The sequence below is a fragment of the Pan troglodytes genome, chromosome 1 (assembly GCF_028858775.2).
Source record: "Pan troglodytes isolate AG18354 chromosome 1, NHGRI_mPanTro3-v2.0_pri, whole genome shotgun sequence".
Classification (NCBI taxonomy): Eukaryota; Metazoa; Chordata; class Mammalia; order Primates; family Hominidae; genus Pan; species Pan troglodytes.
In genome coordinates this window covers 45,219,699-45,231,745 of record NC_072398.2, presented here as the reverse complement: position 1 = coordinate 45,231,745, position 12,047 = coordinate 45,219,699, and the positions used below count along the sequence as shown (strand labels likewise).

Genomic DNA, 12,047 nt, shown 5'->3' with positions numbered 1-12,047 from the left:
TTCACCATATTGGCCAGGCTGGTCTCAAACTCCTGACCTTGTGATCTGCCCGCCTCAGCCTCCCAAAGTGCTGGGATTTACAGGCATGAGCCACTGTGCCCAGCCCTGGCTGAAATTTTTTAAAGGAAATAGTTATCCCATGCATTTGCCAGCTTTGTGTAGTTTATTTATTTATTTATTCTTATTTATTTTTTTGAGACGGAGTCTCGCTCTGTCACCAAGGCTGGAGTGCAGTGGCATGATCTCGGCTCACTGCAACCTCTGCCTCCTGGGTTCAAGTGATTCTCCTGTCTCAGTCTCCCAAGTAGCTGGGATTACAGGCATGTGCTACCATGCATGGCTAATTTTTGTATTTTTAGTAGAGACAAGGTTTCACCATGTTGCCCAGGCTGGTCTCGAACTCCTGACCTCAGTTGATCCACCTGCCTCGGCCTCCCAAAATGCTGGGATTACAGGCGTGAGCCTGGCCGCTTTGTGTAGTTTAAAAATCACTTTCAACTCAACCCCTTTCTGAAGTCGTTATTACTATTATCCCCATTAAACAGAAGCCCTCAGAAAAGCTAATTTTGATTCTGCCATTTGCCCTAATCCGTGTTCCCTTAGGCAAGTCCTTTCAAAAGTCTAAACTTCAGTTTCCTCCTCTATAACATGTGTATGCCAATTAAATGAAATCTCTGCCAGGCCACAAGCCATGACACAATGGAAAGGTAGGTGGACTTTGGGGTCAGGCACACCTAACAAATTCCAGCTGCTCCACTTAGTAGCTGTGTTATCCAGGGAAGGACATGTTCTGACACTGGCTGACGCCTAACTGTGTGCACACATAGACAATTATTTCATTGAATCTTCAAGCCCCTGAGTAAAGTTAATCTTTACTATAATCTCCGTTTTGGAAACTAAGCCAAGACATGGCGAGGCTGAGTAATTTATCCTTGGTCACCCAACTCTAAAAGAGCTGGATTTGCGCCCAGCATGTGGATTTCAGCGTCTTCCTGGTAAATCGCCACCCTCAGTTGCCACCTGAACAGTAACTCTCCACGAAATGGATGAGAGTTGAATCCGTAACTGGAGGGAACCAGGCATCTGGCTTTGGAATGCAGACCGCCCCTGGCCGACTGCCAGAGGTGGGAGGCCTGAAGTTTGGGCTCCTTGCCGCCCTACCCTTTCCACCACAACGCTGCTATCAAGCCTAAACTCCAGCAAAATAGGCTTTAGGAAAGGCACGAAATTAACTCATTTTACACATAGAGATACACACTGGGACGATTTTGGCTTTTCAAGCTAACTCAGAAAATGGAGATACAGGCCGGGCGCGGTGGCTCACGCCTGTAATCTCAGCACTTTGGGAGGCCGAGGCGGGCGGATCATGAGGTCAGGAGATCGAGACCATCCTGGCCAACATGGTGAAACCCCGTCTCTACTAAAAACACAAAAAATTAGTCGGACGTGGTGGCAAGCGCCTGTAGTCCCAGCTACTCGGGAGGCTGAGGCAGGAGAATCGCTTGAACCCTGGAGGCTGAGGTTGCAGTGAGCTGAAATCGCGCCACTGCACTCCAGCCTGGGCGACAGAGCGAGACTTCGCCTCAAAAAAAAAAAAGAAAAGAAATTGGAGACAGGACGGCACTCCCCATACCACGGCCACTATACAACCGAAGGCACCTCCTCCCGCCTCCCTCCAAGTGGCGCTGTAGGACCGGCCCACCTTCCACAGCGCAGCCGCCTCAGTTTGGCCTCCCTCGGAGGCCATGCAGCGGAGAAACGTGACTTCATGGCTAGAGGGGCATTTCCCAGGAGCCGCCCATGCCGCCGCGTGACCTTCACACTTCCGCTTCCGGTTCTTTATTCCGGAAGTTGCTCTCAGAGGCCGCGTGCGGTTGTTCGCTTTGTGAAATTCCACCATGGCGTACCGTGGCCAGGGCCAGAAAGTGCAGAAGGTTATGGTGCAGCCCATCGTATCCTACGCGGGATGTCAGGACTAGGAGGTTCGGGTCAGAATACGGGGTGCGAAGGCGCAGGCTGAGAGCAGGCCTGGGATAGCGGAGTACGGATCCACATCCCATGAGCCCCCGGGGCTACCAAGACTGGAAGAAAGCGCGGGTAGTTGAACCGTGATGGTGGGGAGGTGGTCTTGGGTGGACCCCTGCCGTGGGGAATGCAGGAATGGACGCGGCAAAAGGAGGGAAGAGAACTTTAGGTGCGGAGTGAAAACGGGAGTTAACGGTTTTGGGAAACTCCAGGGGAATGAAAGTGGAATGGATGTTCTTTAGTCTTTAGAAGACCCCTAATGAATGCCCAGCTGGGCACTTGTTGTTTGCGTAAGCACCAGACCTCGCGTTTAGTAAACAAAGGTGAGACGGGAATAGGGTCGTCCAGTTGTTTCAGGAAGCAGAGTCTATGCTGCTTTTGTATTTTTTCCTTAGCCACTGTGGTGCAGAACCTCATCTTCAGATACTTACAAAATGTACGTAAGTTGCTTGTTTCGTAACTACTTTTTAAATAAGAGGTGAACTGATTTAGTTTTTTGTGTTAACCTGAGCGATTGCTGTGTTCTAGAATTTAAAAATAGATGTAACTGGAGATTGGAGGGTAATTGAGGGGAAGGAGTACTTAGCACTAATGTGATGAAGTGGTGTGTATCCATGCCACTTCCCAACATGCAAAGAATTGTATCCATTACTTTGCAAGATCAAAAATACTTTTTAATTCCAAAAAGTATTATTAGCAGACTTGACCATGGTATTTGGGCATCAGTAGTTTTGTTAGTAGTGATTATGGCTAGAACATTGGAACCTCTCCCCTTTAGGATGAAACATTGGAAGAAAAACCCAGCCAACTTAAACCATGTCAAGAGGTGGTGTGTTTAATACCTGTGGGAAAACTTAAAGACGAAAAAAGGAAGAGAGAAGGGGTAGCTTCAGAGGAGTTTAGTGGCAGCTGCTTTCCTTTGAGGGAAGTTTTAGCAACTTAAATTTTATAGTGTGATAACACAACTGAAAAACATTAATTTCAGGTGATAATAATTTTTAACCACCTGAATTGAGGGCTCCTGTCCTAGTTGTTAGGTGTGTGACATGAGAAAGCTTTGTTTTGGAACTGGATTTTGCTGCAGGAGATAAGCCCTTGGTCATTAGAAATTACTGCTTTGTGCTATGCTGTCAAAAACTTTCACTCTTAATAGATTGAGACCAGAAGCAGTAAGAAATATTGAGTCCCAAAATCACAGGAAAATTATTAGCTTATACAGTTCCAATATAGAACTTATTAAATGAAAATTCTCTTTGAGGTTATTATTATTGGTGAATAATTCTTAGATATGGGCTAAATAGTTAAAACTTTTGACTTACATTCATTACAATTTTTTTAGGAGCCATATTTCTCTTGTCGTTTGACCAAAATGGTTAGGTTTTGTATACTTCAATTTTTGGGGGGGCGGGGGGCGGGGAGATCTTGCTTAATGTTGCGCAGGCTTATATTGAACACCTGGCCATAAAGCGAATTATTCCGCTTTGGCATCCCAAAGTATGGGAACGGTGTGAATCGAGGCACCTGGCCTGTTTTTCTTTTCTTTTTTTTTTTTGAGACGGAGTCTCACTGTGCCCAGGCTGGAGTGCAGTGGCGCGATCTCAGCTCACTGCAACCTCTGCCTCCTGGGTTCAAGCGATTCTCCTGCTTCAGCGTCCCGAGTAGCTGGGACTACAGGCGTGCGCCACCACGCCCAGCTAATTTTTTTTGTATTTTTAGTAGAGATGGGGTTTCACCATGTTAACGAGGATGGTCTCTGTCTCTTGACCTTGTGATCCACCTCCCTCGGCCTCCGAAAGTGCTGGGATTACAGGCGTGAGCCACCGCGCCCGGCCCTATTTTTCTTTTTTTAACGTTTCCACTTTTATGATTATTTCAGAGATCGCGGATTCAGGTGTGGCTCTATGAGCAAGTGAATATGCGGATAGAAGGCTGTATCATTGTGAGTATCCAGGCGATTTCATCTCATAGCAGTTCGGTCGTAGAAAAAGACTTAACAGAAAGTGTCTAGCCAGAACAGTGTATAAAAAGTCAAAGATCCAACCTAAGGAAAGTTTTTCAGGTGCTGCTGTTTAGCCTTTTTTATTGTTGATCGATAAGGATTGGGTAGTTTTTAATAGGGAAAATAACTTTTAATTCATTTTCTTTCCTCTGTCTATGTTGAGAAGAAAATTTGTATTTGATTTTTGAGAAAGGGCCTTGTTCTATTGCTTAGGCTGGAGTGCAGTGGCACAATCATGGCTCGTTGCAGCCTCAACCTCCCGGGCTCAAGTAGTCCTCCTGCCTCAGCCTCCCAGGTAGCTAGGATCAGAAGCGTGCACCATCACAGCCTGCTAAATTTTTATTTTTTATAGAGATGAGGTCTCACTGTGTTGCCCAGGCTGGTCTCAAACTCCTAGGCTCAAGTGATTCTCCCACCTCAGCCTCTCAAAGTCTTGGGATTACAGGCATGAGCCACAATGCCTGGCTGAAAATTAACTTTTAAAAATTATTCGAAAAAAAAATATTGAGCGACAATGTTAGTATGGAGAGGGGGGACAAAATAAATGAAATTAGGGAGGGTGGGGTTATTTGTTGTGGGTTAGGTGATACCTGAATAGAGAGCTCAGTGGGGTTAGTTAAATAAGGCTTCTGGGATAGCAGGCTACCCTAAATTTTTTTTTTTAAGTTGGGGGCCGGCTCTGTCACCCAGGTGCTCTCAGCTCACTGCAATCTTGAACTCCTTGGCTCAAGTGATTTTTCCACCTCAGCCTCTAGTAGCTGGGAACTATAGGCATACACCACCATGTCCAGCTAATTTTTAAATATTTTGCTGGGCAAGGTGGCTCACGCCTGTAATCCTAGCACTTAGGGAGGCCGAGCATGATGAATCACTTTAGCTCCAGAGTTCGAGACCAGCCTGGGCAACATGATGAAACCCTGTTTCTACCAAAAATACAAAAAGTAGCCAGGCATGGTGGTGCGCCCTGTAGTTCCAGCTACTTGGGGGGAGCTGAGGCAGAAGAATTGCTTGAACCCAGGAGGTCCAACTGCAGTAAGCCGAGGTCGCACCACTGCACTCTAGCCTGGAAGACAAAGTGAGATCCTTTCTCAAAAAAAAAAAAAAAAAAAAAAAAAAAAAAAAACTTTGGGTGGAAGGTGGGGTGGGGCTTGAGATGAGTGAATCTTTGAAGTTAGTTGGAGTTTTTATCTGCATAGGTATACTCATTTAAAATGGTTTGAATGTGATTTTCTTTGAAGATAACAGTTTGTTTATTTTTCTAGGGTTTTGATGAGTATATGAACCTTGTATTAGATGATGCAGAAGAGATTCATTCTAAAACAAAGTCAAGAAAACAACTGGGTAAGGATAGAAGTGGTCTTACAGAATTCTAGAAATATTTTATTCACTTGCAGAATTCAGTGACCTGCAACTCAGTTCATGTTTGAATTTATTTTGCATTTGAGAAGTTATTATTCAGAGTAGTAGTACACTTTTGAAATCATCCTCTACTACTCACTCCTCACCACACTCCATTTTGGCTTCTCCACCCAGAGAGCTCTCACCAAGGGAACCAAAGACTAGTGGTATTAAATTTAATGATCAGTACTAATCCTCATTTTATTAAACTCTTCAACAGCATTTGGCACTGTTGGCTGCTCCCTCCTTAAAGTGCTTTGTTCCCTTGTCTGAGTGGCAGGAAAAACCCAAGTAGATTTTTCTGTTTCCTCAGTTGACAATAATTAACACAGAAGACTTCTGTGACCAGATGTATGGGCATATTTCCCCACACACCAAGCAAGCAATCAATTCGGCAGTGGACATCAGCTCGGAGTCGTCAAGTTGAGTTCAGTTCTAACACTATCTACCTGAGATAGCGTCAGTTCCCAGAGGTTGAGGGCTCAATCCCCAAGATTGCCTTCCATGCCCCTCAGTCCTCCACCAGATGCTAATTGTCAGCTCCAGATTGTTTTACCTGTGCTTCTTACTGACTGGCTATAAACTGGGTCCCATGACCCCTCCGTTGGTTTGATTAATTTGCTAGAGCAGCTCACAGAACTCGGGGAAACACTTATATTTACTGGTCTATTATAAAGGATATTACAAAAAGGACAGATGAAGAGATGCGTAGGGCAAGGCATATAGGAAGGGATGCGAAGCTTTTGTGCCCTCTGCAAGCTCACCACTCTGGGAACCTCCACATGTTGAGCTATCAGAACCCCATTGTTTTCAGTTTTTATGTAAGCTTCATTATGTAGGCATGACTGATTAAATTGGCCGTTGGTGATCAGCTTAACCTTCAGCTCCTTTCCTCCTCCCCGGGTGGGAGGGTGGGGCTGAAAGTCCGACATCACTAATGCCTTGGTCCTTTCAGTGAGCAGCTCCCATGCTGAAACGTTGTAGGGGCTGCTGGCCATCAGTCAATCATTAGCATACAAAAAGGCAACATCTTAGAGATTCTAAGGATTTTAGGAGTTGTATGGGATTGAAGACCAAATAAATATTTTGCAGTATCACACCTTGGCTCTACGATATTATACTTGGGTTTTTATTTTTCACTTCTGGCTATTTTTCAGACTTATATATTCATTCTTGGGACCCAGTCACTAAATGAGTTGCTCCAGGCTTGGTTCTAGGCCCTCCTGTCATTCAGTATTGTCTGCCTAGGCACTGGAGTACAGCTTCAGTTACCATCTATATATACTGACTCCCAAATTTGTTTGTCTGGGCCTATTCACCATTTCTACTTAAATGTTTCAAAGGCTTCTTAAAGTCAGCATATCAGAAAGCAAACTCAATTCCAACTCACACTGTTTAGAGCTATTGTATTATTATTTCCTGCTTTATTGAATGGCACCAGTTTCCAGTTCAGCTTACTAATTGATTTCTCTGCAGCTACCTCCAGTTTGCTTTCCAGGCCTCACTCATCTTTTAAAAACACCAGTCTGAACATGTGTCATCCCTTTGCTTGAAATACTGCAATGACTTCCTGTTGCTGTTAGGATAAAAAAAAATCTAATGATTCTGCAAATCTAATGATCTTCATGATCTAGTCTTATCTCCCTCTGCTCATCTCGTATCACTGCCTCACTTTCTGAGCTTTAGCAACACTTGTCTTATTTCAGTTCTTTGAATCTGCAGATTTGCCCAACCATTAATCTTTGTATATGATATTCCTTGTGTCTGTAGAGCTCAGATCAAATATCACTTCTTTTAAGACAGCGGTCCCCTAGGCCAGGTGCAGTGGCTCACACCTGTAATCCCAGCACTTTGGGAGGCCGAGGCGGGTGGATTACGAGGTCAGGAATTCAAGACCATCCTGGCTAACATGGTGAAACCCTGTCTTTCCTGAAAAAAACAAAAAAACAAAAAAATTAGCTGGGCATGGTGGCGGGTGCCTGTAGTTCCAGCTACTCGGGAGGCTGAGGCAGGAGAATGGCGCGAACCTGGGAGGCAGAGCTTGCAGTGAGCTGAGATCACGCCACTGCGCTCCAGCCTGGGCGACACAGCGAGACTCTGTCTCAAAAAAAAAAAAAAAAAAACCAGTGGTCCCCAACCATTTTGGCACCAGGGACCGGTTTTGTGGAAGACAGTTTTTCTGTGGACTGGGGTGTGGGGGATGGTTTTCGGATGATTCAAGCACATTACATTTATAGTGCACTTTATTATTATTACATTGTAATATATAATGAAATAATTATACAACTCACCATCATGTAGAATCAGTGGGAGCCCTGAGCCTGTTTTCCCACAACTAGACAGTCCCATCTGGGGGTGATGGGAGACAGTGACAGATCATCAGGCATTAGGTTCTCATAAGGAGTGCGCAACCTAGATCCCCCTTTGCCCGGTTCACAATAGGTTTCGCGCTCCTATGAGAATCTAAGGCCTCCACTGATATGACAGGAGGCAGAGCCCAGGCGGGAATACTAGTGATGGGGAGTGGCTGTAAATACAGATGAAGCTCCGCCACCTCGCCCACTGCTCACCTCTTGCTGTGTGACCCAGTTTCTAACAGGGACCAGGACTGGTACTGGTCTGTGGCCCAGGGGTTAGGAAGCCCTGCTCTGAAAAGTTCAGAGTTTAATTTGGTTTTGCTGGGGATGGGGGAAGGCGGGATTATGTGCTCCCTGAGTTTGTAGTAAAACCTTTATTATTGAAATTATTTTATTAGTGTCTCTCCTGTTATCAGATGCTTCACCGTAAGTGTATGAGTCATGCCTTTTTTGATCCCAGTGTGCTCAGTACCTAACTCAATGCCTGGCACATAATAGAAACTAAAAAATATTTGAACAATGAATGGTATTTCTTTTGTTTTTGGAGACAGAGTCTCACTCTGTCGCTCAGGCTGGAGTGTAATGATGTGATTTTGGCTCACTGCAACCTCTGCCTCCCAGGTTCAAGCAATTCTCCTGCCTCAGACTCCCAAGTAGCTGGGACTACAGGCGTGTACCACCACGCCTGGCTGATTTTTTGTGTTTTAGTAGAGACGGGGTTTCACTGTGTTGCCCAGGCTGGTCTCTAACTTCTGAGCTCAGGCAATCCACCTGCCTCGGCCTCCCAAATGCTGGGATTACATGTGTGAGCCACTAAGCCTGGCAATGAATGGTATTTCTTAACCCAGTTAATGAATGGTCTTAGGATTCACGGTTTCATCAAGACTAACTGAATCATTTCTGTTAACATCTCATTCACTTGAGGTTTATTTAGGCATTTTGTCTTTATTTGTTAAATGCTCACTAATACTTTTATCAGTGGTGGGTTTCAGGTGTCTCTCTTTCAGACCCTCAGGATTCTCTTCAACCTGAACTAGATATGTGGAAAGTAGATTCTGAGAAGCAGTATGGTGTTTCGCTGGCTGCTTCCTGCTTAGACTATTTTTATGAAAGCCTGGGTTTTTTAGATTTATTGTTATTTATTTATTTATTTTTTTGGAGACGGAGTCTCACTCTGTCTCCCAGGCTTGAGTGCCATGGCACAATCTCAGCTCACTGCAACCTCCACCTCCTGGGTTCAAGCGATTCTCCTGCCTCAGCCTCCCAAGTAACTGGGATTACAGGTGCATGCCACCACACCTGGCTAATTTTTTGTATTTTAGTAGAAGACGGGGTGTCACCGTGTTGTCCAGGCTGGTCTCGAATCCTAAGCTCAGGCATTCCACCCACCTTGGCCTCCCAAAGTGCTGGGATTATAGGTGTGAGCCACCATACCCAGCCGGGTTTTTTAGATTTAAAGATGTCTTGCCAGGACGGGCAAGCTTAGCCTTACTGAGGTCATATTATTCATAAATTATTTACCAACTGTTGAATTCCCATGGTAGTATTTATCCTGTAGAATAGAATGTTATTAATACCTGCAGAAGCCTGGGAAAGTAGAACAGTTTAATTACTGTTGGAGTAGATCAACGTGTCTCAAACCGTTCTACCAGTGAACACCAGTGTTCCTGAAGATGTTTATAAATTTCTCAGAAAAGTATTGTCTTAAATAACCTTAGGAAATTTTGGGTAAAACAGGTTTGTTTATTGTAGGATGGAGTCTTTTTTTTTTTTTTTTTTTTTGGAGATGAATTTTGCTCTTGTTGCCCAGGCTGGAGTGCAATGGTGCCATCTTGGCTCACTGCAACCTCCGCCTCCCGGATTCAAGCAATTCTCCTGCCTCAGCCTCCCAAGTAGCTGGGATTACAGGCACGCGCCACCAGGCTCTGCTAATTTTGTATTTTTAGTAAAGATAGGGTGGAGTCTTTAATATACTAACAGCTTTAAGAATGGAGTTATAATATGCTGTATTTCCCAAACTTGACATACGACTCATTTCCAAACTTTTATTACAAATTCAGCATTGGGAAATGTTGTATGAGGCCTATTGAGTTGACTTAGTCCATAGAAATGATATTTGTCATGAAATGTCATCTACCTATGTTAGTCTCTTGAAAAGATAAATGTATTCTAATGGAGCCAGAAAGCCTTTCACTATATGGACACTTGAAAATGTTCACATATTTTTATAAGAAAGCATTTTCAAAATATTGTTCAAAAACTGGATACAAAATTCTGAGAGTAAAACATCTGAGTGTGTGGCTATTAATAGCTTTTTGTTGTTTTTGTGTTGCAGGTCGGATCATGCTAAAAGGAGATAATATTACTCTGCTACAAAGTGTCTCCAACTAGAAATGATCAATGAAGTGAGAAATTGTTGAGAAGGATACAGTTTGTTTTTAGATGTCCTTTGTCCAGTGTGAACATTTATTCATATTGTTTTGATTACCCTTGTGTTACTACAAGATGGCAATAAATACTATGGGATTGTTTGTATTAAAAAATTTACATTGCTTCTTACTATTCAGCAGTAGAAACTTTTTACACAGTAACACCATTCGTTGTTGGTATTTAGTTTTCTGAAGGGTCGCAGTTGCCTTGAGCACTTGGTATTCGCAGAGCTTGGACCTGTAGATTTTGAGGCAGATTAGGAATTCTGCCTGATGGGTAAGCTTCCAGTATTGGGAGGTGGAGAAGGGGAGGGTTCAGAAAAATAAATAAGAGTTATTGCACTAACAGATGTCTTCATCACTTGTAGTTCTGGATGCTGGAATACCAGAGTTTCTAACCTAAATACGTTGGGTACATTATTTAATGGGGTCAGTATTGCTCAACACTCTCATTGAGTCACTGTGAGGTCTTTGTGAATTTTATCGCTAAGATCAGAATGTGAGAAGTATTTGGATATAGGGAAAGAATGAAGTGCCTTTCAAGTACATTAAAAATCAGTTAAGAGTTTACAGGAAAGAGACTGAGATTGGTAATCTGAAAAGGACCACAAGCATAGCTGGTAGGCAAATTGTTAGGCAGAATAATGGTATGTTGGAGAAATACACCTGTCTCTTATTCTTATCTCTTAAGAATTTTGGTTCTTCCCCCAGTGATTGCTGGTTGAATTCTTATGTGGACAGGTTTCCCTTCCCCCAGTATCGCACATGGTTCTAGTTAGAATCCTGTTAGATAGTGAGCAGCTGCTGTTAGCTAGACACTGTTGAATCAATACAGTGAAACAGACTGGTAAGCAGGTGGTTTTAATGCCTCATTCTAAGTGCTATTTAAATTGGATCTTGAAAGATGAATAAGGCCTGCCTTAAGTTCTGCTAAAGGCAATGTTGTTATTAAGGACGGGTGAGGAAGGACCAAGAAGTCTGGCTCCTGCTTTTCTACATGCCTGTGAAGGAGACTTTTCATGAAACTGAATAAAAGAAATCCTTTCTGAGATAGAGGAGATTTGTAGGTGAATGCAGAAGTGTATCCAGCTTTGAACCGTGCATTCCATCTATATTCCTCCTGTCTGAACTCATGCTCTTTTGATTATGTTTTGAAATAAAGGGCTGCATTAGTTCTTTTAACATTTGAGTTTGAAATTAATTAAACTGATCACAACATGCAAAGAAAACATTGGGCAGCAGAGGGAGTTACAGCCCTGAGACTGCTTCAGCCCTGCTGGTGAGAAGATTGAATTGAAGCTTTTTCAGAGCAGAGCAAAGACCTCCCTGCAGCTTTCTTGGCACCAGAATAGCTGGGAAGAAGGATAAAAGCCCAGAGGAGTATAATCTCTAAGAAAACCTGCTGGCTGCCTTTTCCATTTCCCTGTGTGGCCTTTCTGACCTGGCTGCCCTGTGGAAGCAGAGCTGTGCCTGCTGTGGCTTATTCTGAATGGATCAAGACATGGAAGGTTCTATTTTTGACAGAGCAAATGATGATAGTGAGAATTAAGGTACAGTGAACTCTTACAATTGAGCTCTGTATTTAGAAATCTCTGCTTGCTTTCCTGCTCTACTGGAGCCTGTGGTGTTTGCTTTTTAAGTTGTACTTTTCCACCATCTCTAGATTGTTTCTTCCAACCAGAATTTACGAGAGGCGTAGCTCTCTGCCTCATTAAGGTTACTAAAACATCCTGCTGGGAAGCTGCTCTTGTTGGCAGCCCTGGGTTATGTCAGCTTTTCTGGAATGGCTGTTGGTTGCTGAGGGGGTCTTGATAGACACCCCCAACCCTCATAGCATTC

At 43.7% G+C, this 12,047-nt stretch overlaps 1 protein-coding gene across 7 annotated transcripts; it reads left to right on the top strand.

Annotated features, from left to right (window-relative positions):
* The first annotated feature begins 1,805 nt into the window (after positions 1–1,805).
* Positions 1,806–10,322, top strand: SNRPE (small nuclear ribonucleoprotein polypeptide E). 7 transcript variants are annotated; one of them, XM_001158544.7, is made up of 5 exons: positions 1,806–1,952; positions 2,435–2,461; positions 3,902–3,964; positions 5,287–5,365; positions 10,115–10,322. In XM_001158544.7, exons 1-5 carry the CDS (start codon positions 1,899–1,901, stop codon positions 10,168–10,170), a joined length of 279 nt encoding a protein of 92 aa, XP_001158544.1. In that variant the 5' UTR covers positions 1,806–1,898; the 3' UTR covers positions 10,171–10,322. The 7 variants fall into 7 exon arrangements, with proteins under 7 accessions (XP_001158544.1, XP_016792020.1, XP_054513981.1 ...); XM_016936531.4 differs by having other exon boundaries at positions 1,817–1,982; positions 2,421–2,461; XM_054658006.2 differs by having other exon boundaries at positions 1,818–1,952; positions 2,430–2,465.
* Positions 10,323–12,047: the final 1,725 nt, after the last annotated feature.

What these genes read in the sequence shown, in the direction of transcription:
- SNRPE (XM_054658003.2), top strand. Translation starts at nt 2,285, where the DNA reads ATGAATGCCCAGCTGGGCACTTGTTGTTTGCGTAAGCACCAGACCTCG. An exon ending in TCTTCAGATACTTACAAAAT is followed by an intron (nt 2,462 to 3,901) that starts GTACGTAAGTTG and finishes TGATTATTTCAG; the next exon opens with AGATCGCGGATTCAGGTGTG. An exon ending in AAAGTCAAGAAAACAACTGG is followed by an intron (nt 5,366 to 10,114) that starts GTAAGGATAGAA and finishes TTTGTGTTGCAG; the next exon opens with GTCGGATCATGCTAAAAGGA.